The following is a 25,039-nucleotide window of genomic DNA, read 5'->3' as shown; positions in this document are numbered from 1 at the left end:
ATGTGATGTCACATCTCAATTTGCGCTTTAGATATTAGTCTGAACTTTTTCCTACAAAGAGAAAGTAATTTGCTTCCTATACACTGTGCTGTTTTGATATAACTAAATAGACTGCAGTGATGGCTGGTATTCTGCAACGCATAAAACCACAAACATGTACGCAGAGCTCTGCAAGCTGCAGTCAATGTGTGCCTACAGGCCTGGTCCGAGTCACACTGCATCTTGTGAAGCTTGCATATGTGGACTTGTGGTTCCGTGAATATAATCCGCAGTCACTGTCGCTGTGGTCTTTAACATGAACGTTTCGAAAGCATTTGCAGGAAGTAACAAGCCCTACGTCTCACATGCAAGCCCACAAGCCCACCCTAAGTTTGGGTAGGGGTAGGTGTATTTTGCACGCCTTGCGTATTTCGTGGTGTGGAAACCAATTGTCATTTCTCGTACACAATACATAATGAGCTTGGGTGCATTGCTGATAATTGATTTGATCTAGCCGTCTACATCAGCATCTTGTGATCCAGAAGAAATACAACTATCAGCTATCTTGTTATCAGTGCTGGCAGGTAAAGTTTGTCTGTTTTTACATTAACATGCTTTATGTGACATATCTGTACAATTGTTATTGGATAAAAAGCTCAGCAGGTGTTGAAATGAATTGACTACCACTGCCCCTAACTAAACTGTAGCTCTGAGTCATTCTAGACATGAGGTCATTATTAGTCCAGCTATTACAATAGGTTTAGTTGTGGCTATTAGGTTTATAACACAATATATTTCAAGTATTTGAATTCAATGTGTAATGCACTTTATCCTACTAATGGCTCTTAAAGACACGGTGATGGCTATATTGAGTCTGCATTTTAAAAGGAACTCAATAAGAGAAAGGAAGAATAACTACTTTCAGTTAAGTTTCCAAATAACTTACAGTCTCAGGACATTTCCCTACCCTATGTCCTGTATGGGTCCCTTGGAGAGGAAATTTGGTAGCATTTCCTACGACGCCTGTGTCTATAATGCATTGTAAAAATACTTATAATGCATTATAATCTGCTTACAGCACTGTATAATTATAGTTTTTTTAAGAACTCAAATATTCCTAATGCTTAATAACAATTATGGATTGTTTAATAATACATTATAAAGTCTTTCATAGCTATTTGTAAGGTCAAGCATCATGATTCTCGCAAGGGTCCTAGTGTACTATACTTACTATACTATACCTGTACTAATCTTTTATAAAACATGATCACTGTTATAATGCATAATAATGTGATTATAAGTTACTCTCAGTGGTCATGTTTATAATGCATTATAGATTTGGGCATCATAGAAAGTGTTACAGGAATTCTCATCCCACTGCATCTTCGATTTGTTCAAAATTGCTGTGTAGAAAAGATGCATTGATGATGGTCATCAGTCAATTCTACAACCAATGGAACAGCATTTGATGGACAGCACAGTACGGAGATAACCATCTATTGGAATCCTACAAAATAGCGAACCAGAAACTGTGCAGGAACAGCATTACTGTCATCAAGTGTCTAACTAAAGCTAGAAATCAAAAAGAACTTAAAGCAGTAGGATTACCTTACTATACAGCCCCCTTCATCTGGAACTCCCTTCCACCGAATATCCGCAACACTGAGTCTCTTTCCAGTTTCAAAACTCATCTAAAAACTCACCTTTTTAAACTGGCTTATTCTCTTTGATCACTTTACATATGTTCACATCAATTGCTGGTCTGATTTTTATTGCTTTGTAAATATGCCCTGTACCTTTTATGAACGATCTTTATATTGTTTTTAACTTAGTACATAGATTTTTCTTGTAAGGCGACCTTGAGTGCTTTGAAAGGCGCCTATAAATAAAATGTATTATTATTATTATAATTATATATCTTATATTTCCTTGGTCTATAAGAGAGACTTTTATCCAGAATAATGTTTTTTTTTTTTTTTTTTCATTTTTTTATCCAGAATAATCTTTTCTTCTGAATCACATTTAGCAGGCATACCCAGGACAATATCTTCCCCGTGCATCATTTAATAACTTTTGCACATTCTGCCCAATGTTTTGATTCTTCAGACACTTAATATACACCTATGTACTGGTAAAAGATACACCATAAAAAACCCTTCATATGCTGTACTATCACACATGTATATGGGCTAAAATGTCTGTGTGGTTTGGTTTTTGTTGGCCAAACAAAAAAAAAACTAAAGATTTGTAAATTTGACTACAAACTGTTATATGTGCACAAACGATGGACTACGCAGTTGCAAAACATAATCTACAGGTGACCACGCCTTTGCAGAATCATTAAATTGTGACAAAGGGAAATGACATTATCAATAATTATGATTGTTGTAAAGCTTATGATTTAGTGGCATAGGTCTTTAATGACTGAGATGCAAGCATGCAAAAACACCAACACGTTTTCTTCTCTGCTTACAAACACATTTATTAAATATACTACAGTTACAAGTATTAAACACTACAATAACAACATTTTACAAACAAGACAAGAGGAAAAGGGATGTTGCAGTTATCTATTGGTAGGTTGGTATGAGACCTGAGGCCTGTACTACGAATCAAGATCAACATGCCCTGGACTGACACCCGCGGTCCCGCATAAACTGTGTCACGACGGTGGTTAACAACTAGTTCAATCAACCCTGAGATTCCCAATCCAGCGACGCACGCGTTCACATAAAAGAGGCGGTGTTTGAACAGCGTGACCAATCACAAACATCTACCAGAGCCGCATATTTTACATAAGAAGAGCAAACTATAATTCTACATAAATATGAAGAACACAGACACGGTTTTACAGGCAAAACGCAGGAAGGAAAGCTGGCAAAAAAGCTGACGCTGTTATGCGTAAATCACAACGCTTATCAATATCACTTCCAGTGGTGTAGTCTACGTGATACGCAGGTATACGCAGTATACCCACTAAGAAAGCTCCAGGATTTCCATATACCCACTTAAAAATGCCCAATAACACGTAACAACATACCTTCCATTAGGGATGTCATGAGAACCGATACTACCTACACTTTCCGGTTCTAAAATGACAAAACACCGAAGACGCCCATTTTTAGAAGCATCGTAGGCACCGTTAGTGACCTGCCAGTGTTAGCAGTGTCGGTGCTGTGCCTCTTCCGGAACTGATGGGGTCAGTATATGCTTCAGTGTTCCAGTCGATACATTCAGAAAAAGGAGGTCACGAACAAGTGGCCAAAGTCACGCCCTTCAATTTCCGGTACATATCTTTCAAAAAACTATGAACCAGAGTCAATGGAGAGAGTCTGAGATAGATTCTACCAGACCTAAAACACGGCATGTTCACTGCAAACTCTGGCCACTCAACAGGCTATACATTGTAAACAACCAGGCCGCTTGCCTGGTCCTCTGGTAACGTTAGCCGTTAGCCGGGTTAGCATGGCGGCGTTAGCTAGGACCTGTCGAGATCACTTTACTGGCAGTGTCTCAATTGTTTTTGCGAGTAACCAACTCGGGTACTCTAGCTATATAATTGTGAGTACACAAATGTGGAAAAGACATAAAATGCCCGTCCCTTCCCTTGTAGCCATGATAAATTAGCCTGAAGCTAATGCTTAGCTACCTGTTCAGGAGGAAATTAGCCAACTCTGCATCCTTTTGGGCGCTGTCTCCATCTTTCAAATACATGTGAAATATTTACCCGGGGTTTGTAACATCTCTGGTCACGCAACTGTTAGAAACACTGTTGTTGTTTTTGCACAGTACCTTTTGAAAAGATGTCTGGAATGTGTCTGGAGACACTAGTTGTTGCACTATGAGCATAATTGCACTTTATTGTGTTGTTCTATGCTCTATTGCACATGTTTTGTATGTCTTGTTATGACATTTTGATGTTTTTCTAATATTCTAATTTTAATAAAGAAGTTCATGTTTCAAGTTAAAGTACATGGAATCTTAGAAAATCCTTTTTTTTACCATGGTATCGAAATCGGCATCGAGAATTGTGTTATTTTAACCCCCCACTATGATATGGACCCCTCCTCCCCCAAAGGAAGATTCTGGCCAATATACAGTACAGTACACCCACTACAATATATTAGACTACACTGATCACTTCCCCATCAGTCAGGCACAAGATCTGACCATAATTACACTTTTGCTTTCCATAAACTGTTGTTGCTTTAGGCTTTTATTTCAGTTGCAATCCTGGCAATGGTAAGCGATCGTGAGAGAAAATAAAAAAAATATGAAAACATAATTCAAACCGATGTGTGCATTGGCAACACACGGCTCAAGAAGCCGACAAAGATACGTAATTCCCTCCGCTGAAAATCTATATCTTTCATAAAAATACCCATCGGGGAATGTTAATGGGGTTATCGGTCTCTAAATGTTTTAACTTTTTTGAGTGCACCTCTCTCTCTCCGCGTACCGAGCGCCACCGAATCTTCTAAGAATGGTGATGCCGTTATCATCGAGTATTGATTGGTCAGTAGGCGGTGCTTTTAACACCGGTTGATCTCTAATCTCCAACATAATCTGCTCCTGAGCAGGTTAGGTGTTCAGTGATTTAACCCGGTAACAAGTAATCCACCATTGTGATACACAAAACCCTGGGTTGAACCTGAAGTTACCTCGTCAACGCCAAATCTTGCTTCGTAGTACAGGCCACTGATAAACAGGTGAGATGACCACTACCTGAGAAGCAGCAAGTCAAATCAACAGGTACAAAACCTTAGTTCTGAATTGCCAAATTGAAGTTACAAAATATAAAAGGCACCAGGGTTTAAGCAAGTTAATGAGGGTTTTGTCTCCTAGAGATTTCATCCGATCAACTTCAAATTCGGTCTGTGCCATCTTAAGACATTAAAGATGAAAAGTTGTTAAAAGAAAAACTTTTCGTCATAGGGCGTGGGCATGGCGGGGCGGCCATTTTGTGCGTTTCGCCATCAAAACAGGAATTGGGTGTAACTTGAGTGTACATTGTCCAATTGGCTCGAAACTTTTCAGGATTCATAAAAGTCCAACCCGGAGGACAAATAAAGGCCGATATTTACTTAAAGTCATAGCGCCCCCTAGTGTCAACAGGAAGTAGGCCTAAAAGTCAAGGTGCTATACTTTAACGAACTCCTCCTAGAGATTTCATCTGGCGGTCTTTAAATTTGGTCTGTACCATCTCAACACCTTAAAGATGAAAAGTTATTAAAAGAAAAACTTTTCGTCAAACGGTGTGGGCATGGCGGCCATTTTGAGTGTTTAGCGATGAACAAAGAAATTGTTGTAACTTGAGTGTACGTTGTCGTATCTGCCCGAAATTTCTCACGATTGCAAGGGCCCAGGTCAGAGGACATCTACAGGCCAATATTGACTTTTGGTCATAGCGCCCCCCGCTGGCAACAGGAAATGCGCCTTATATGACAAACATCATCCGATTTACATGAAACTTATGTGTGGTCAACATGTGATACTGAGCCGCCCCCTATACTTTAACCATGCCCACTTACTGAGGCCACGCCCCCTTTCATAACATTTGAACCGTTTAAGATTAAAAAATTTTTTATTTATTTTTATATTATTTTTTTCCAGGAAGCTCGCCATGGCTACAACCGTCCCTGCTGTTATTGCTTTAAGTGGAATAAATAAGAATCCAGAAGACTTACCAAGGTAAGAACAAAACTACATTGTTGTTGTTGCTTTTGTTTAACAGTGCAGCTTATCTTACTTAAAAGGTTTCAATTTGTATTGTACTCCCAACAGCTATGTTAAGCAAGATTGTGGTAGATCCAATACACTGACCTGAAATAATTGGAACATCCTAATCATTCATTTCCCCTTGCCGGTTTTGTTCCTCTGTCTGTTTCTTACCAGGTCTACTACAGCAACCTTCACCAATAGCATCACTGTAAGCCTCCCAGAATACTACAGTTACTATGACTACCCTGAGGGTGACTTCGGGAGGTGTGTGTATGAGCGTTATGGGGCCAATTTTATTCCCACCCTCTATGCCAGTTTCTTCCTCCTGGGCCTTCTGGGTAACTCTTTGGTCATCTGGGTCATTGCTTGTGGCGTGCGACTCCGCAGCATGACCGACGTGTGCCTCCTAAACTTGGCTGTTGCTGACCTTCTCTTGGTGTGTACCCTTCCCTTCCTAGCCCACCAAGCACGGGACCAGTGGCTGTTTGGGGATGCTATGTGCAAAGCGGTCCTTGGTATTTATAATATTGTTTTTTACTGTGGGATCTTTTTCATCACTCTAATGAGCATTGACCGGTACTTGGCTATAGTACATGCCGTTTACGCTATGAGAGTACGGACAAGGTCCTTTGGAATGATCGCAGCGGCTGTTACATGGGTGGCTGGATTTTTGGCTTCTTTACCTGACATGATCTTCCTCAAAGAGCAGCCTGTTGTGAATACTAATAGGACTCAGTTTTTCTGCTACCCTGTATATCCCACAGCAACTTCGAATGACGACACCACTTCATCCAACTCTCACATCTGGAGCATCTTCAGCCTTTTTAAAATGAACTTTTTGGGTCTATTTGTCCCGGTTGTCATCATGGGTTTCTGCTACTCACAGATTGTCTGGAGACTGCTGTACAGCCCGTCATCCAAGAAACAAGCCATCCGTTTAGTTCTCATAGTGGTAGTTGTTTTCTTCTGCTGCTGGATCCCCTACAACATTGCATCCTTCTTCAAAGCACTGGAGCTATTGCACATCTATACAGAATGTGAAAGCAGCAAAGCCATCAGATTGGCTTTACAAGTCACTGAGGCCATTGCCTATTCTCACAGCTGCCTCAACCCCATCCTGTATGTGTTTGTTGGGGAGAAGTTCAGGAGGCACCTGCTAAGGTTGATAAACAGGGCTCCCTGCAGGCTGTGTCAGATGGTCAAAGTCTGCATACCCCAGGACATAATCAATGGGTCAGTCTACTCACAGACCACCAGCATGGACGAGAGGAGCACTGCTGTGTAAAGTGTGTTCCATAGACTGTATAAAGGTAGGTTGTTATTTCTGTCTGTGTGGTCTTCTCCACAATGAGGGCATTTCTTGTGAAGTCAAATAGTCAAGTTGAGAAGCAATTCTTGCTAATTCTCACTTATGGGCAATTTTAGGACTTCAGTTAATTTTTCACTCACAATTTGCTTTAGGTTGATTTTGAGTTTTGGAAATGTAAGAATATGACAAAATACATGTGACAATGTGTCAGCTTGAGAGACACAAGCCTGAATCTTAAATCTTATGGTATGATTTTGTAATATAGTAACATGCAAACACAGTGTAACCGTGTATAAATGTAAAGGTATATATCTTTACACTGTTATAAGTTCTATAGACTACATAAGAACGTACAATGGAAATGTACTGTAAATATGGTTCCGGAAATACATTTTGTCTTCTCTTTTTTAGAGAGAGACAAACTCAGATGCTGACCAGTTCCTTGCAGGACAAACACCATTAAGCAGTCCCTCCAGGATTTCGCAATGTCGCGATCGCAACAATTCACGCAAATTCAACCAATCACCGCAACTTTGGTGCAACTCGCAATTTTGACCAATCACCGCAACTTTTCCGCAAATTTGACCAATAACCGGAGTTTCCCGCGACTTCAACCAATCCCAGCAGTCCCACGTGCCAGACTTTGCATCAGTATGTGACTCTGAGAGCCAATGACCAAGCGGGAGTGAGAACGGGTTGACTTCACACATACGTCGCCAAATTCATTTCCTTGTAAGACGAGACTTGTGTGACTCGAACATCTCACATTTCCCAACAAAACGTACAGCGAAAGACCGTGCAAAACATTTCAGACCGTCCTGCCAACCTGTATACATTTTAACATCAATGTACGCTGTAACATTTTTTCACTATAAAGTCGCTGAAAGCGGCTGCTGTTTCCTGTCGGCTCTCTGCAGCGGGCGGGGCTGCTCAGTTCCCCCCGCGACTGAAACACACACACACACACACACACACACAAACACAAACACAAACACACACACACACACACACACACACACACAATCACACACGGTGGATGCAGGAAAAACCGGAGATGAGACGTACTGGATGACCTAAATTGAGGACAGCTACGCTTGTTATTGTAAGTGCAATGATAAGTTAAAGTCCAATAAGTACTTTATCAAACCGTATGAATGTGTGTCCCAGTCCAGATTAGGAAATTAACTAACAATGTAAAGATTTAATATTATACCAATATTTGTAGCATCCTGAGCCTTTTTGGTAAGCCCAGAGTAGTTTTATACTCAGCCCAGAGTAGTTTTATTCTCCCCAAAACAAGTTACCTTTTTATTTTTAAAGAACTATACAAAAAAAACTTTTTTACAACTTTTATCGCAATTTTTACAAAAGCTCCCGCAAAATCATGCATTTTGGCCCGCAACAATCTCAAAAAAAGGCCGCGAAATCCTGGAGGGACTGTTTAAGAGAAGTGAAACAAATAACTAAACATAGCTAATAGCTAAAAAGAAATAGCAAAGTTTTTGCACAGCAAAAGGTCCCCAGTGCAGCTGGAAACCTAAGTATTGCAAGTTTCGAAGCATCGGTAACAGCAGATTTGCACTCACCTCAACCTAGAGAAAACCACAACATGAAAAAAAGAGGAAGTATATGTTGTCGGTTTAACCTTTGCAGTCTCTGTGCACGAATTAGCATTTTGCTGTCAAATTTTGGAAATATCGCTGAAAAATTTCTTATGAGCTTAATCAGCATTTCACAAAAACAAGTCATTTTGAAATCATTATACTCTATATTCTATCATGCAGACTGACTAGCCAAGTGGATATTATGCATACCATATCCTAACTGCAACATCCTCGGTTTGATTTAAGTTGGCCACCTTTGTTGCACGTCACCCCCCCTCTCTCTCAAGGCATCTCCTTACTGTAGCCCACATAATGGCAAAATGCCAAAAAACATAATGGCAAAGTGGCAAAAAATATTCAGTGAAAAAAAAAAAAACTCATCCAATTACCTGGATGCATAAATGAATTTCTATAGAGCCAAGACATGCAACTGTTTTCACACCGTAAGGTTTAACCTTCAGTAATAAACTGACTTTGACGTGTAAAATTGGTGAAGTGCCCCTTTAAAAGTACACATTCTCATTAATGACAGTAGTATTCTGGTCGGAAATTCACCTGAATTGACAAAGTGACCTCTAAGTGCTAGTGCAGTCAGTAAAACTAACCATATTTTCCAGGTGGGGCAGTTTCTAAATTTTCATTGGCTGAATTTAGAACTGCAAAAATGAATCGATTTGCTGTCAACTGTTACAGTAATCGCCACCTATTTTGATAATGGATAATTGGTTGGAGTCAATCTTTATGAAAAAAACTAAAAATTATCTGATTTCAGCTTCTTAAATGTGAATATTAGGGATGAGCGAGTACAGCATTATCTGTATCTGTATCTGTTAACCATATGAATTATCTGTATCTGTATCTGTACTCGGACTGGGCGGGGCCTAACCCGGAAGTGGGTGGGATTTAACCCGGAAGTGGGTCGGGTTGTCTTGAAATGGGTGGGGCTTTAACTGGTATGTTATTTTAAGCATGCAATTGATATGGGTTGATCAGAAATTGTTATATTTATTGCTGATTAGAAAACTATTTACATGACAGCATCAGCATTGAGCTTCAGATCAATGGTTTTGATCACAATAACAAACTATATACAGAACAAGTTTTGCAACAATGAATACAACACATGCGGTTGCAATTATGAAGTAAAATGTAATGAACAAGAGTTTTCATACTCAACATAACTTTCTTTTTTTAACTTTTAATTTTTTTATGATCAGTGTGATTTTTTATTTTTTTTATTTCCACACCAGGTGTGTGTGTGTGTGTGTGTGTGTGTGTGTGTGTGTGTGTGTGAGTGAGTAAGAGAGAGACAGAGAGAGAGAGAGAGAGAGAGAGAGAGAGAGAGAGAGAGAGAAAGAGAGAGAGGGGGGCGGGGGGGACTGTGTTCTACGGATCAAATAGTCCGACGCTGTTTTTCAGATCTGTTTAGAGCCAGCTGACGGTTTAAAAAAGAAAAAAAATCTCCGACAGGCAGAAACGCAACGCGAGTCGCATTCTACCAAGCACCACGTCTGAACAAACCCCACGTTTACCAGAACTCTACTGGTTAATAAGTAAGTACTACAAACCGAAGTAAAAAACAAACCTGAAGCTGAAAAAACCCTAAACGTTAACGGAAAAGACCCGCAAACCTGAGTGACTGAGGGAGAGACAGTGTAGGGGAGGGGCGCTGTGACGACTAGCCTATCACAGAACGCAGACACAGTCAACTACCCAAAGAGGATTTTTATTCAATCCGAGCACAGATATTGACTCGTATTACTTGTATAATACTCGTACTCGGCAAAAGTGCTTTATCCATACCGGATACTCGTTTCAGCCGAGTATCCGGCTCAACTCCAGTGAATATTATCTATAGTTTCTTCACTCCTATATGACGGTAAACTGAGTTGTTGACAAAACAAGACATTTGAGGCAGTGCTCTTGGGCTTTGGAAAACACCGGTCGACATTTTTCACCATTTCTGTCATTTTATAGACCAAACAACTAATCGATTAATCGAGTAAATAATCAACAGATTAATCGACAATGAAAATAATTGTTAATTACAGCCATTGCTGAATTACATCATACAATATTTCCAGTATTTTTCACCTTTATTCAGTCCCTCCAGGATTTCGCAATGTCACGATCGCGCCAATTCACGCGAATTCAACCAATCACCGCGAATTTGGTGTGACTCGCAATTTTGACCAATCACTGCAACTTTTTCACAAATTTGACCAGTAACCTGAAGTTTCCCGCAATTTCAACCAATCCCAGCAGTCCCACGTGCACTCTGAGAGCCAATGACCAAGCGGGAGTGAGAACGGGCTGATCATTTCCTTGTTTGTGATATGAAGACGAGACGTGTGTGTGACTCGAACATCTCACATTTACCAACAAAACGTACAGAGAAACATTTCAGACCGTCCTGCCAACCTGTATACATTTTAACATCAATGTAGACTATAACGATTTAAAAGTCGCTGAAGTTGCTGCTGTTTCAATCCAGGCTGTCGGCTGTCTGCAGCGGGTGGGGCTGCTGCTCCGTTCCCCCTGCGACTGACGCCCGCACACACACACAAACACACACGGTGGATGCAGGAAAAAACGGAGATGAGACGATGACCTAAATTGAGGACAGCTGCGCTCGTTATTGTTAGTGCAATGATAAGTTAAAGTCAGTACTTTATCAAACTGTATGAATGTGTCCCCGGCCAGGTTAGGAAATTAACTAACAATATAAAGATAAATAACCCACTGACACATATGTTCAACTTTGATTCATTCAATAAATTATTATTTTTTGTCTTAAATCCACCAGCCATTTTCATATTATACCAACATTTGCAGCATCCTGAGCCTTTTTGGTAAGGTTACTAGGAAAACTCATGCCCAGAGTAGTTTTATTATCGCCAAAACAAGTTACCTTTTTATTTTTAAAGAACTATACAAAAAAAAAAACTTGCAACTATACAAAAAAAACAAACTCGCAACTTTTATCGCAATGTTTTACAAAAGCTCCCGCGAAATCAGGCATTTTGGCAGGCAACAATCTATAAAAAAGGCCGCGAAATCCTGGAGGGACTGATACTGAGAGCAATGCTCTCCTGATCATATTCACACAGTTACACATTCACACCTGGAAGCTGCCCAGTACAACCACAGTCTGATCTGCTGGCCATTGAGCAGCTCCACTGGAGCAACTGGGACTAAGGGACTTGGCTCAAGGGCACCTCAGTGGTGGTAATGAGTGTGGATTTTCACTTTCCCCTCCCAGATTTTATCTTGCCGTTCTGGGGATTGAACCAGTTACTTGATTATAGTATTATCAAGGGTATCATGGTATCTTAAGTGATTATTTGTTTAAATGTTTATGTCTCTATTCTATTCTAAAGAGAAGCATCATATTGTAGCATTTGTTGTTGTTTTTTTTGTCATAGGAATCATGCTGATATATGTGACTGAACGTGCCAACACAAGCATATATTTTTGTAAGGTTATGTTTAATGTGTCATTATTTTTAATAAAATATTATTATAAGAAACACAAATAAATTGTTTGGTTTTTATTCTTAACACGGATATGTTGCTATTGTATTTTTTGCGTGAATCTCCATTTGAGGATTATATTTTGGCCCTTTTTTAAACTTTATCCACAACATTTTATTTTTCTACTGCAGCCTTGTGATTTCAGTTCTGTGGACTCTAGCCTCATTCATGAGGATGTGCTTGTCATGGTAAGAAATCTAACAAGTAATTGAGGCAGATTATGAATCTATTTGGAGTGACTCACTGGTAATATTGCTTGGGGATTTGCAGCCTGTTATGATCAATTATACAACCGAACAGTGTATCCTCGCTAGAATAATTAGTCAAAAAAGAGACAAACCTCGACAATTCAACAAAAATAGCAGACAATACCACATTGCGTAAACAAGCAATATTAAGCCACATAAATCAACAGTAGAATAAAAATGCAGACAACACCGACATGTATTAACAATACAAACTCCAAAGCGGCTGCAGTCACACACACACACACAAAAACATTTTTTAATAAGATATATAGGGTGGGGATGTTTGTTCTGTATTTGGGAGGTATAAGGTTTTGTGATGTTTTTAAAAGTCTAAACCTGTACTATTATTGAAAGTTTACCTGTTTATTATCAATAAAAAATGGTTCTTAGAAAAAATAAATCTATGCATAAAAACGGATTTAAATAAATCACAGAAATTCACTGGATTAGATTTTTTTTTTTTTTTTTTACCATTAATGGAAAACAAACCGATTATTGAATGTGGACTTACCATATCAACATTGCAATAAAACTCAAAAACATTAAAACTGTGTTTAAAAGGTCCAATGTGTAGGAATTTCTCCCATCTAGCGTTGAGATCATATATCACAATCAACTCTCTCGCGCCACGCAGTTCAAAGTACGTATTACAGCAACGGTAGCCTTCACACTTCAAAAAGCCGGTCTCTTGCTCTTTTCAATATCCTTTTTCTTTTTCTGGGCGAAGAAGAAGACTCCTGTTCCTGAAATTTGGATTTTGAATATGTGTGGTCCTCCATGTTTCCTTCTTCATACTTGCCGGGGCCGGGAAGCTACGATACCCATTACCCCCAAATTCCACCGGTTGCAGAACGTCTGCGGATCCGGTCTGGAACGGCGGCGGAGTCATTAGGTTTCCATTAAAGTCAATGTGTGTATTTCCACTGACTGCGGAACGGCTGCGTTCCGACTCCGGCACAGCTCCGGCGATCCGCAGCCCTCCGGAGCAGATACGCAGAGCTTTTTGCCGGAAGCCGGAAAGCTCCGCAGCAATTCGGCACACGGCAGATAGTGCGGGACTATGGAACGCCAAAAGGGTCACATTTCGTCACAATTCGCACGGCGTTTTGAACGACGTTTGTGGCGCCACCTGGCGTTTATTAAACGCCACTACACGTCTAATAAACGCCACCTGCCGTTTATTAAACGCCACCACGCGTGTGACGTCACCAGGCGTTTAATAAACGCCACCAGATGCTTATTAGACACCTGGTGGCGTTTTGATAATCAACTCCGCCCTGTGGCTTTCACAGCCAATAGATTTGAACTCTAATCACCCAATCAGTAAAGAAGGAGGTCAGGCAACACTAATCAAGCATAGATCTCCTTTGCAGCTTGTTTGAGTAGCCCAAAGAAATGCACAACTTTGTAGTATGTTAGTTTTGTATTGCCAGACATCAGTAGGCAAATGCTGGTAAAATATGCAAGTGGCTGGTAGATTTGCTACACTCACCAGCCAAAAAAACAATGGTACTCTATTAAGTGGCTGGTGAAATGTGAACATTGACATGCCATTTGGCTGGTGGACGAAAAAGTTAAATTTGGACCCTGGTTGTAGTATGAAACCATCTATTGTGTCACTAACTGTGAATAGCTGTTAGCGTTAGTTAGCACAATTTCCATTAGCATTGCTTTTGTAGCCTACTGGTAGCTTTGCATGTGAAATAATTGAGACAAACTACCGATAATTCGCCGTGAAATAGTGGATGGACCTGCTTGCTCAGATAATGTATTTGATTCAGGAGACGGACATTTGTGACTGTGAAAGAGAGAGGATCGGGGAAGCTCCTTGGGACCACACAGAGCGATTTTCCATCCTGCTGGTGTGATGTAGACTGTCGCTGCTGTTTTCTGTTCTGGTGATCTTCCTGCTGTGGTTTCTCCGGTGCTCTGCCTGCTGCCATCGCCAAGTTCGCCTTTTTCATATATCCCCTTGGCTAGGATTCGTGAGTACTATATTGCACGTGCATTTTATTGTATTGGTTGTGTAAACAAGTGAAACGGCCGTCACAGTTTTAGGCCTCCTCGCTGCAACAGGGTTTTTTTGTTTGTATTTTGATTGCTGAGTATGAATGTGTGAGTGTGGGCCCACAGATAACTATTCAGGTTTACATGTCAAAAGGATTTATGCATTTATTTTATTGAAACCTAAGCAGAGGTAACAATAGCATACTCTGAAAGCTATATTGAGGCAACATATTTAGTGTGTCATAAAAAAGAGGGAGTTATTTATACTGGCCTCACTTGTGTTTATTTTTTTAATACACCATAAATGTGTTTTCATATTATTTTTGTACTTTAACTAAATAAATTCCCTTATCTAAAATGTGTGACTTAAGTTAAGAAAAAGGTGTGCTTGACACTCTAGTCTTTGTGTGCACTGCAGTCTCCACGTTGGGTTGTAACATGAGCAGCAGATGCGCTACCAGCTGTTTACACGAATCAGCAGTAAAAGAAAATCAAAGAATGAAAACTTCTAGCCGAGCATTGTTTGAATTATGAACGATATAATGGAAAGTTGCCCGCACAGCGCCAAATGTTAGACAGTGTATCGACTGCACGGCAGTGACAGGATCAAAGAAAACAAACGCAGATAATTTTTCCTCATGTATGCTCATTTATCTTTGTTTCAAAATCAGCCAGTCACAGGTACTCTGGGGCACAGGGATCTGTCCTCCACCATATACTCCATACAGACAGAAACTTACAAGAGAACAGGGATTTCTCTATTTTCTAAGTTTGAGTGGATGGAATGACAGATATCTTCTGTTGCTTGTACGGAAGTGAACTTTGAATGTCTGTCACTTCCACTAATGTCATCTTCTCTCTCTGTACCCTAGTGACTCCCCTCATCCGCTCCATCTACAACTTCCTGTAAGGGAGATCACATTCTCCGAAACAGTGCTGATCCAGTTCCACTTTTCCCGAGGAGGCTGCGGTGTCATCCATTGTTTTGAAAGGTGTCACTTGACTGTCAACTCTCCATCGCAGCCCTGCATGGCAGTCAAGAAAAGAACCTCCTGAACCATTCCTGTTTAACTCACCTCCACTGGACCTTGCATATTGTTTTCCATCTCAACATCAAACATATTGAACGATACTCTAAAATTTATATATAAATCGCCCAGTCCTACGTCAGCCCAAACTTACTTTTCCTGACACGTTTAACATTAACTTGTACATAATTCATCCCCATACACTGGAGTATATCATGAGTACAGATGCCCATCAATACACTGTTGCAGGATAGGTGAATGACACCAACATATGGCACTTGAAGAAAAACTAATGTCCAGTATGTGATAACAGGACATGCTAGTCATCAATTATCAACAGTGTAGCAAGTTGTTCGTTAAGGGCTAACAGCTGGTTAACATTACGACAAAAACTATTTGTTCCGCGTATTCTCTTGTGTGTATCGCGTATCCGTCTCCTCTAGCTGTTGTGGTTGATATGACGTAGGTCCTCTAGCTTTGACCAGACGCAAAAATGGTGACAGCAAAGCACTGTGATGTCACGTGGTCCTTATAAATATATACCAGAAACTATGCACAAAGGACTACTTCACCTGTTGCTGAATTTTTGATGTTATTTAATAAATCTCATTTTTATGTCATGCTTTTGTGTTTGTCAGTACATTTTTCAGCTTAATATTTTTAGTAATGCATGGAATAAAAATAAATTAAAATGCTTAATGATTTATTATTATAACTTAATGTCCAATTGAGTCAAGATCATAAACCATAGTATTTGAATGTGTTGAGGGATCTGACACCTACTGTTCCTGTGTCAAGGTAAGTCTCCTGAAAGGTCAAATGAAGTATGAGACACGTATGTTTAATTTAGTTGCTTTAGATAGAGCGCTGGTGGGTGTTTTTTGCATAAAGATATGAAAGTAGAGGAAATAATATATATTATATATAATAATATATATATATAGTGACCTATTCTGCCATTATAATTTTAATTTAGTTTTTATTGAGATATAACTGTATGCAAGACAGCTGTGACTGTCTAAGATTGTACCAAACTAGCATTCTTTTGTAGTAAATAAGTAAACTTATTTAGGTTTGCTTGTTGCATGCACTTTACAGAAACTATTAATCCTTTTTGTCAAGATTTTCAGAGTTGTCAGATTTTCTGGTAAGCTACCCTTTGGTTCCTAGTAGTTGAATTAAGAGTACAGTATTTTTGAAAATCTGCTTACTCTTCATGTTAACCCCTCTCTTGGTCTTGTAGTAATAGACCTGTATTTGCAGCAATTAAATATCACCATATTTGAAACCCTTTTAACAATAGACCCAGATAAAATGTACAATAAAAGGCAGATGTGATGCCATTAGGTTCTTAGTGTGACAGCGCTTATTAAATTTAAGCAGGTAATAATGAAAATAGCTCCTCACCACTTTTTATTACATTTTTGGGAGGATGATTTGGATTGATTAATTAAATAAAGTATGAGCACCAAGTGCCTACTGATGTCTGGCAATACAAAACTAACATACTACAAAGTTGTGCATTTCTTTGGGCTACTCAAACAAGCTGCAAAGGAGATCTATGCTTGATTAGTGTTGCCTGACCTCCTTCTTTACTGATTGGGTGATTAGAGTTCAAATCTATTGGCTGTGAAAGCCACAGGGCGGAGTTGATTATCAAAACGCCACCAGGTGTCTAATAAGCATCTGGTGGCGTTTATTAAACGCCTGGTGACGTCACACGCGTGGTGGCGTTTAATAAACGGCAGGTGGCGTTTATTAGACGTGTAGTTGCGTTTAATAAACGCCAGGTGGCGCCACAAACGTCGTTCAAAACACCGTGCGAATTGTGACGAAATGTGACCCTTTTGGCGTTCCATACAGGACAGGGTAGTCGAGCAGAGAAACAAAATAAAACATCCGGTTAATTTTCAAAATAAAATACACCATGCTCACGGCGGATCATATTTCCCTGCACTACACCTTGAAAACACAGCACAGAGTTGTTTCCCCTCTACTCCTCTGGATAGAAACAAACTGTTGTTGGTTTTGTGGTTCTATTTTACCTGAATTCGCAAGATCTAGTGGGTCCTCGTGACTTCAGCTGTCAGTAATGGCCGCAGCCGTACCGCAACAAATCCGGACCTGGTGGGTATTGACGGACGGCGGAGCACGGAGCCGATACGCAGCGGAGCCGGTCCGCAGCCGTTACGCATTTGGTGAAAATCCAGGGTTAGCTAGGGTGACCAGACGTCCCCGGTTTCCGGGGACAGTCCCCGCTTTCGGTGACTTGTCCCCAGCTGGAGTTGTCCCCGGAAATGTCCCCAGTTTTCACTGTGACTGACAGACCCGAAATTGGAATGAAAGAAAGAAAACATTGACCAAATGTATAGTCGTGCACCCATGCCCGGATTATCCATAAATGCACTTGGGCCAGTGCCCAGGGGCACCAACCATTCACAACCAGTGGGGGGGGGGGACACGACATGACACAAGCTTTAACAATATTTTCCGTAAATTGTTATATTTACAAATTTAAAAAAACCTAAGGCAAAAAAGCAAAACAAAACAGCAGCAAGCGAAAAGCCAAGGCTAAAAAGCCATGATTTCTCAGTTAAGAGATTATTTTAAAGTTTCAGTCTGCCCACCCAGAAGGTGCATCCTGGCCAATCACAGGGATTTTAGAGTTCTGGGGGGAGGGGGTTAACTCCTGAATGTTACTCTGTGTTTAAATTGTAAAAAGAAATCTGATCTGTGTGGCTCTGTTGTAGAAAGTAGGTCATGTTTTCTTTTCTTTTTTTTTTCCAGGAAGCTCGCCATGGCTACAACCGTCCCTGCTGTTGTTGCTTTAAGTGGAACAAATGACAATCCAGAAGACTTACCAAGGTACGATTAAACCTACAGTTTACACACATACCACTATATTTTGTTCTTTAATGCTTAAATCACTTTGTCATAAACTCTATGAGGCTTCTTTTTCAGTCTGTGCCTCCCTAGCTTCCACTGTTGCACTTTACTTCAAGCCTAGTATATGACCTTTTATACCAGCTAGCTAAGCATTTCAGTTTCAATCTAGTAGTTTATTTCTAATATGTATTTTGCCCTACCATCTATTTTACTGACATGCATTTCTGAATTGGACTGCAAGAACAAAACTACATTGTTGTTGTTGCTTTTGTTTAACAGTGCAGCTTATCTTACTTAAAGCGTAACTCTCGCCAAAATGCAACCTAGGGTCTTTTTGTGAATTTACCCGAGTCAAACTTTCGTTTAAAAGCATATTTAGGACGGAATCGCCACTTTTAAGATTTACCGATAAATACTGATAAAATGGCTGCGGCCGGAAACAACAAGAGCTATGGTGAGTTGTTCAAAACCTTTCTTTTTAATAAACTCTGGGTACACAAACAATGTTGTCAATGCTTTCGTTAAGATGTAGAGCCCCTGGTGATACTGAGCAAAGTTTCATGTTGTGTCGAGCCTTCTTAGTGTAAATAAGCTATTTTGAGGCTAGCATAAAAGTGCCCCTAGCACTCCCATTCAAAAGGCCATTTGACCGAAAAACGAAAATTCGGTAAATCTTAAAAGTAGCGATTTCGTCCTAAATATGCTTTTAAACGAAAGTTTGACTCAGGTACATTCACAAAAAGACCCTAGGTTGCATTTTGGCGAGAGTTTTGCTTTAAAGGAACACACCGACTTATTGGGACTTTAGCTTATTCACTGTATCCCCCAGAGTTAGATAAGTCCATACATACCCTTCTTATCTCTGTGCGTGTTGTAACTCTTTCCAACGGCTCCACCGGTAGCTTAGCCTAGCACAAATCCTGAAGGTAATTGGTTCCAATTAGCCTACTGCTCCGAATAAGTGACAAAATAACGCCAATATGTTCCTGTTTACATGTTGTGATTTGCATAGTCACAGCATGTACAAATAACAAGGTCACATGAGACATAGCCATCTTCTAACCGTATATAAACTGGGAACTATATTCTCAGAAAAGCGAAAAATTTTTACTCTATGTCCGGGGCTTCTCAGGTGCTGCAAGCATATCACTCCGCCCCAAGAAGCAGAAGTAGCAGTGCTTCGCCTTTCTGAGAATATAGTTCTCAGTATGCATACGGTTAGAAGATGGCTGTGTCTCCCTTGTTATTTGTACACGCTGTGACTATAGACCCTTTGCACGTGATGTCACGCTCCACTCGCGCGAATTATGAACGGCAAGCTAAACTCGTACGTTTTCGTTCGTGTTTGTATTCTCACATTCACAATCTGCAGAGTAATCCTCACCAACACAAGCATGCGTATGTATTGCCTTTCTGTTTTAAATGAGTGATAAATAAAATTATCCTCAACCAGCTAGCTGCCGTGCTAACCAGCTGTTCCTGCTAACAGGACCAACCCGATGATGACCCACATAACTAGCTAACATCGGTTATTCACTGACCTAGCTACATATCCAAAAAATAAAGCCATTCCCTTGATTATTTAACTTAACAAAAAATATTGGTTAAATTAAAGATGACATGGCATGGAAACTAGCTTCAAAAAGGCCAAAGAAATGAGTTAAATGCGGGTCTGCGGAGCTCCGACCCCAGCTAGCTGACGAGCTAGCTGCAGCTAGCTTTGGACTGCTCACTAGCTGCTGCCCATTGCGTCGTAATATCCACCGGTCAAATCTTAACATAGGCTACACAGTGAATATAAGATACAGATAAGAAGATGGCAAGATGTTACAATTATGTGTGGTTACTACTGATCATATACACTCCGTGATTTACTGCATGGATTAACGTGTGATAGATAATTAATGACTGCACTTACCAGAGTTGTGATGTGTTCATGCATCCATTAGGAAGTTGCATTGGCACACCCAGTGAACAACGGGTATGTGGGTAGCCACGACCGACCACGTCCTCTAAAAATATGGGCTACGTGTTATATAAATCTTTACTTAAGTAAAGAATAGATGTTAATACAAAATAAACCCTAGATTGATGTCTTATCTTTGCCATTATGAGGTACCTCGCCCCGCCGTTAGCGTAGCATGGCATACCTGTAACCCAACCAGCTACAAAGAACTGGTAAGCATCCAGACTTTTAAAAGCTTTGAGATCAGCACCAGTATATGGGGATACCCCGTTTACCACATAGTGGTACAGATCGTGTGGACTGAAGTCGGGCAGCCTTGGCGATTTAATGAGGTCCATGAAAACGGAGGGAGAAAGAATTAAGGGTCGGTATCCAATCCTGCTATCTCCAACTTCTCCAAATACTGCTCTTTGTGAGCACCTACCAGATGCCCTACCTCGACCGATAACGGCACGACAACTTGTTGTTCAATAGAAGAAGCCATAAAGCCATAAATACAGTTTATTTAGTGTTATGTATTTCAAACTGATTGAAACTATGAAACTTTCCGCTCGTCTACTACTGTTTAGCATGTGCTTCCGCCGTCCGTCATGGTGTCGTCACATGCTTGTGGTCACGTGTTTGCAAAGGGTCTATACAAATCACAACATGTAAATAGGAACATGTTGGCGTTATTTTGTCACTTATTCTGAGCAGTAGGCTAGTTGGAGCCGATTACCTTCAGGATCTGTGCTAGGCTAAGCTACCGGTGGAGCCGTCAGAAAGAGTAACAATTCTGGGGGTTACGGTGAATAAGCTAAAGTCTCAATAAGTCGGCATGTTCCTTTAAAAGGTTTCAATTTGTATTGTACTCCCAACAGCTATGTTAAGCAAGATTGTGGTAGATCCAATACACTGACCTGAAATAATTGGAACATCCTAATCATTCATTTCCCCTTGCTGGTTTGTTCCTCTGTCTGTTTCTTACCAGGTCTACTACAGCACCCTTCACCAATAGCATCACTGTAAGCCTCCCAGAATACTACAGTTACTATGACTACCCTGAGGGTGACTTCGGGAGGTGTGTGTATGAGCGTTATGAGGCCAATTTTATTCCCACCCTCTACGCCAGTTTCTTCCTCCTGGGCCTTCTGGGTAACTCTTTGGTCATCTGGGTCATTGCTTGTGGCGTGCGACTCCGCAGCATGACCGACGTGTGCCTCCTAAACTTGGCTGTTGCTGACCTTCTCTTGGTGTGTACCCTTCCTTTCCTAGCCCACCAAGCACGGGACCAGTGGCTGTTTGGGGATGCTATGTGCAAAGCGGTCCTTGGTATTTATAATATTGTTTTTTACTGTGGGATCTTTTTCATCACTCTAATGAGCATTGACCGGTACTTGGCTATAGTACATGCCGTTTACGCTATGAGAGTACGGACAAGGTCCTTTGGAATGATCACAGCGGCTGTTACATGGGTGGCTGGATTTTTGGCTTCTTTACCTGACATTATCTTCCTCAAAGAGCAGCCTGTTGTGAATACTAATAGGACTCAGTTTTTCTGCTACCCTGTATATCCCACAGCAACTTCGAATGACGACACCACTTCATCCAACTCTCACATCTGGAGCATCTTCAGCCTTTTTAAAATGAACTTTTTGGGTCTATTTGTCCCGGTTGTCATCATGGGTTTCTGCTACTCACAGATTGTCTGGAGACTGCTGTACAGCCCGTCATCCAAGAAACAAGCCATCCATTTAGTTCTCATAGTGGTAGTTGTTTTCTTCTGCTGCTGGATCCCCTACAACATTGCATCCTTCTTCAAAGCACTGGAGCTATTGCACATCTATACAGAATGTGAAAGCAGCAAAGCCATCAGATTGGCTTTACAAGTCACTGAGGCCATTGCCTATTCTCACAGCTGCCTCAACCCCATCCTGTATGTGTTTGTTGGGGAGAAGTTCAGGAGGCACCTGCTAAGGTTGATAAACAGGGCTCCCTGCAGGCTGTGTCAGATGGTCAAAGTCTGCATACCCCAGGACATAATCAATGGGTCAGTCTACTCACAGACCACCAGCCTGGACGAGAGGAGCACTGCTGTGTAAAGTGTGTTCCATAGACTGTATAAAGGTGGGTTGTTATTTCTGTCTGTGTGGTCTTCTCCACAATGAGGGCATTTCTTGTGAAGTCAAATAGTCAAGATGAGAAGCAATTCTTGCTAATTCTCACTTCTTATGGGCTATTTTAGGACTTCAGTTCATTTTTCACTCACAATTGGCTTTAGGTTGATTTTGAGTTTTGGAAATAAGAAGAAGAAGTAAGAATATGACAAAATACATGTGACAATGTGTCAGCTTGAGAGACACAAGCCTGAATCTTAAATCTTATGGTATGATTTTGTAATAGAGTAACATGCAAACACAGTGTAACCGTGTATAAATGTAAAGGTATATCTTTATACTTTTATAAGTTCTATAGCCTACATAAAAACGTACAATGGAAATGTACTGTAAATATGGTTCTGGATATGCAAGATCTTTAACAGAGTTGATGAAGCAGATTGTATCTGGAATTTTAAAGTAGGTCAGAAATAGCCCTGAAATAAATGTTGTCTTCTCCTTTTTAGAGAGAGACAAACTCAGATGCTGACCAGTTCCTTGCAGGGCAAACACCATTAAGAGAAGTGAAACAAATAACTAAACATAGCTAATAGCTAAAAAGAAATAGCAAAGCTTTTGCACAGCAAAAGGTCCCCAGTGCAGCTGGAAACCTAAGTATTGCAAGTTTCGAAGCATCTGTAACAGCAGATTTGCACTCACCTCAACCTAGAGAAAACCACAACATGAAAAAAAGAGGAAGTATATGTTGTCGGTTTAACCTTTGCAGTCTCTGTGCACGAATTAGCATTTTGCTGTCAAATTTTGGAAATATCTCTGAAAAATTTCTTATGAGATTAATCAGCATTTCACGAAAACAAGTCATTTTGAAATCATTATACTCTATATTCTATCATGCAGACTGACTAGCCAAGTGGATATTATGCATACCATATCCTAACTGCAACATCCTCGGTTTGATTCAAGTTGGCCACCTTTGTTGCACGTCACCCCCCCTCTCTCTCAAGGCATTTCCTTACTGTAGCCCACATAATGGCAAAATGCCAAAAAAATGTTCGGTGAAAAAAACCTCAGAGCCAAGACATGCAACTGTTTTCACACCCTAAGGTCTAACCTTCAGTAATAAACTGACTTTGACGTGTGAAATTCTCCTATATGACGGTAAACTGAATATCTTTGAGTTGTTGACAAAACAAGACATTTGAGGCCGTCATCTGGGGCTTTGGAAAACACCGGTCGACATTTTTCACCATTTCTGTCATTTTATAGACCAAACAACTAATCAATTAATCGAGTAAATAATCAACAGATTAATCGACAATGAAAATAATTGTTAATTGCAGCCATTGCTGAATTACTTCATACAATATTTCCAGTATTTTTCACCTTTAATTATTTATTCAGGGGGAGTATACTGAGAGCAATGCTCTCCTGATCACATTCACACAGTTACACATTCACACCTGGAAGCTGCCCAGTACAACCACAGTCTGATCTGCTGGCCATTGAGCAGCTCCACTGGAGCAACTGGGATTAAGGGACTTGGCTCAAGGGCACCTCAGTGGTGGTAATGAGTGTGGATTTTCACTTTCCCCTCCCAGATTTTATCCTGCCGTTCTGGGGATTGAACCGGTTACTTGATTATAGTATTATCAAGGGTATCATGGTATCTTAAGTGATTATTATTTGTTTAAATGTTTGTCTCTATTCTATTCTAAAGAGAAGCATCATATTGTAGCATCTGTTGTTTTTTTTGTCATAGCAATCATGCTGATATATGAGACTGAACGTGCCAACACAAGTATATAGTTTTGTAATGATGAAGTTATGTTTAATGTGTCATATTATTTTTAATAAAATATTATTATAAAAAAACACAAATAAATAGTCTTTGGTTTTTATTCTTAACACTGATATGTTGTTATTGTATTTCTTGCATGTGTCTCATTTGAGGATTATATTTTGGCCCTTTTTTAAACTTTATCCACAACATTTTATTTTTCTACTGCAGCCTTGTGACTTCAGTTCTGTGGACTCTAGCCTCATTCATGAGGATGTGCTTGTCATGGTAAGAAATCTAACAAGTAATTGAGGCAGATTATGAATCTATTTGGAGTGACTCACTGGTAATATTGCTTGGGGATTTGCAGCCTGTTATGATCAATTATACAACCGAACAGTGTATCCTCGCTAGAATAATTAGTCAAAAAAGAGACAAACCTCGACAATTCAACAAAAATAGCAGACAATACCACATTGCGTAAACAAGCAATATTAAGCCACATAAATTAACAGTAGAATGAAAATGCAGACAACACCGACATGTATTAACAATTCCAACTCCACAGCGGCTGCAGTTTCACACACACACACACACACACACAAAATGCTCCGTTGCTTAGCAACATTAACGTTCCCCTCTGCACTGTCTGCAGAGATTTACTGTGATAGTTGTGGTTGTAATTACAACCACAACTATCGCAGTAAGTTTGCAAAAATTACCCACCTATCTGATCATCATTCTGTGGTTCCGCACCGCGAAGTCCTCCTCAATCTGCTCCACCTTCAACTTCTCTGCTCGTTCATTCTCAATGCATGACATACCCAGTCCACTCAGCGTCTCTGTGCCAGTATGACCCAGTCCACAAGTTCACTTTGCGTGCTG

The 25,039-nt window shown here is 40.3% G+C and overlaps 1 protein-coding gene and 1 long non-coding RNA gene across 4 annotated transcripts; both read left to right on the top strand.

The window, feature by feature from the left end:
- The first annotated feature begins 386 nt into the window (after positions 1–386).
- Positions 387–23,442, top strand: cabz01093075.1. 3 transcript variants are annotated; one of them, XM_031298626.2, is made up of 3 exons: positions 387–563; positions 5,593–5,670; positions 21,252–23,442. In XM_031298626.2, exons 2-3 carry the CDS (start codon positions 5,603–5,605, stop codon positions 22,360–22,362), a joined length of 1,179 nt encoding a protein of 392 aa, XP_031154486.1. In that variant the 5' UTR covers positions 387–563; positions 5,593–5,602; the 3' UTR covers positions 22,363–23,442. The 3 variants fall into 3 exon arrangements, with proteins under 3 accessions (XP_031154486.1, XP_031154487.1, XP_035862417.1); XM_031298627.2 differs by lacking the exon at positions 5,593–5,670 and adding an exon at positions 18,217–18,294 and having other exon boundaries at positions 388–563; XM_036006524.1 differs by lacking the exon at positions 21,252–23,442 and adding an exon at positions 5,875–7,395 and having other exon boundaries at positions 390–563.
- On the top strand, positions 8,381–10,849 carry LOC118496133. Its single transcript, XR_004898597.1, has 3 exons — positions 8,381–9,155; positions 9,209–9,292; positions 10,631–10,849. It is a non-coding gene; the product is annotated as an uncharacterized LOC118496133 (long non-coding RNA).
- Positions 23,443–25,039: the final 1,597 nt, after the last annotated feature.

Source organism: Sander lucioperca, chromosome 10 (assembly GCF_008315115.2).
Source record: "Sander lucioperca isolate FBNREF2018 chromosome 10, SLUC_FBN_1.2, whole genome shotgun sequence".
Classification (NCBI taxonomy): Eukaryota; Metazoa; Chordata; class Actinopteri; order Perciformes; family Percidae; genus Sander; species Sander lucioperca.
The sequence above is the reverse complement of the archived record's forward strand: the minus strand, read 5'-3'. Positions and strand labels throughout refer to the sequence as shown.

What these genes read in the sequence shown, in the direction of transcription:
- cabz01093075.1 (XM_031298626.2), top strand. Translation starts at nt 5,603, where the DNA reads ATGGCTACAACCGTCCCTGCTGTTATTGCTTTAAGTGGAATAAATAAG. An exon ending in AATCCAGAAGACTTACCAAG is followed by an intron (nt 5,671 to 21,251) that starts GTAAGAACAAAA and finishes GTTTCTTACCAG; the next exon opens with GTCTACTACAGCACCCTTCA.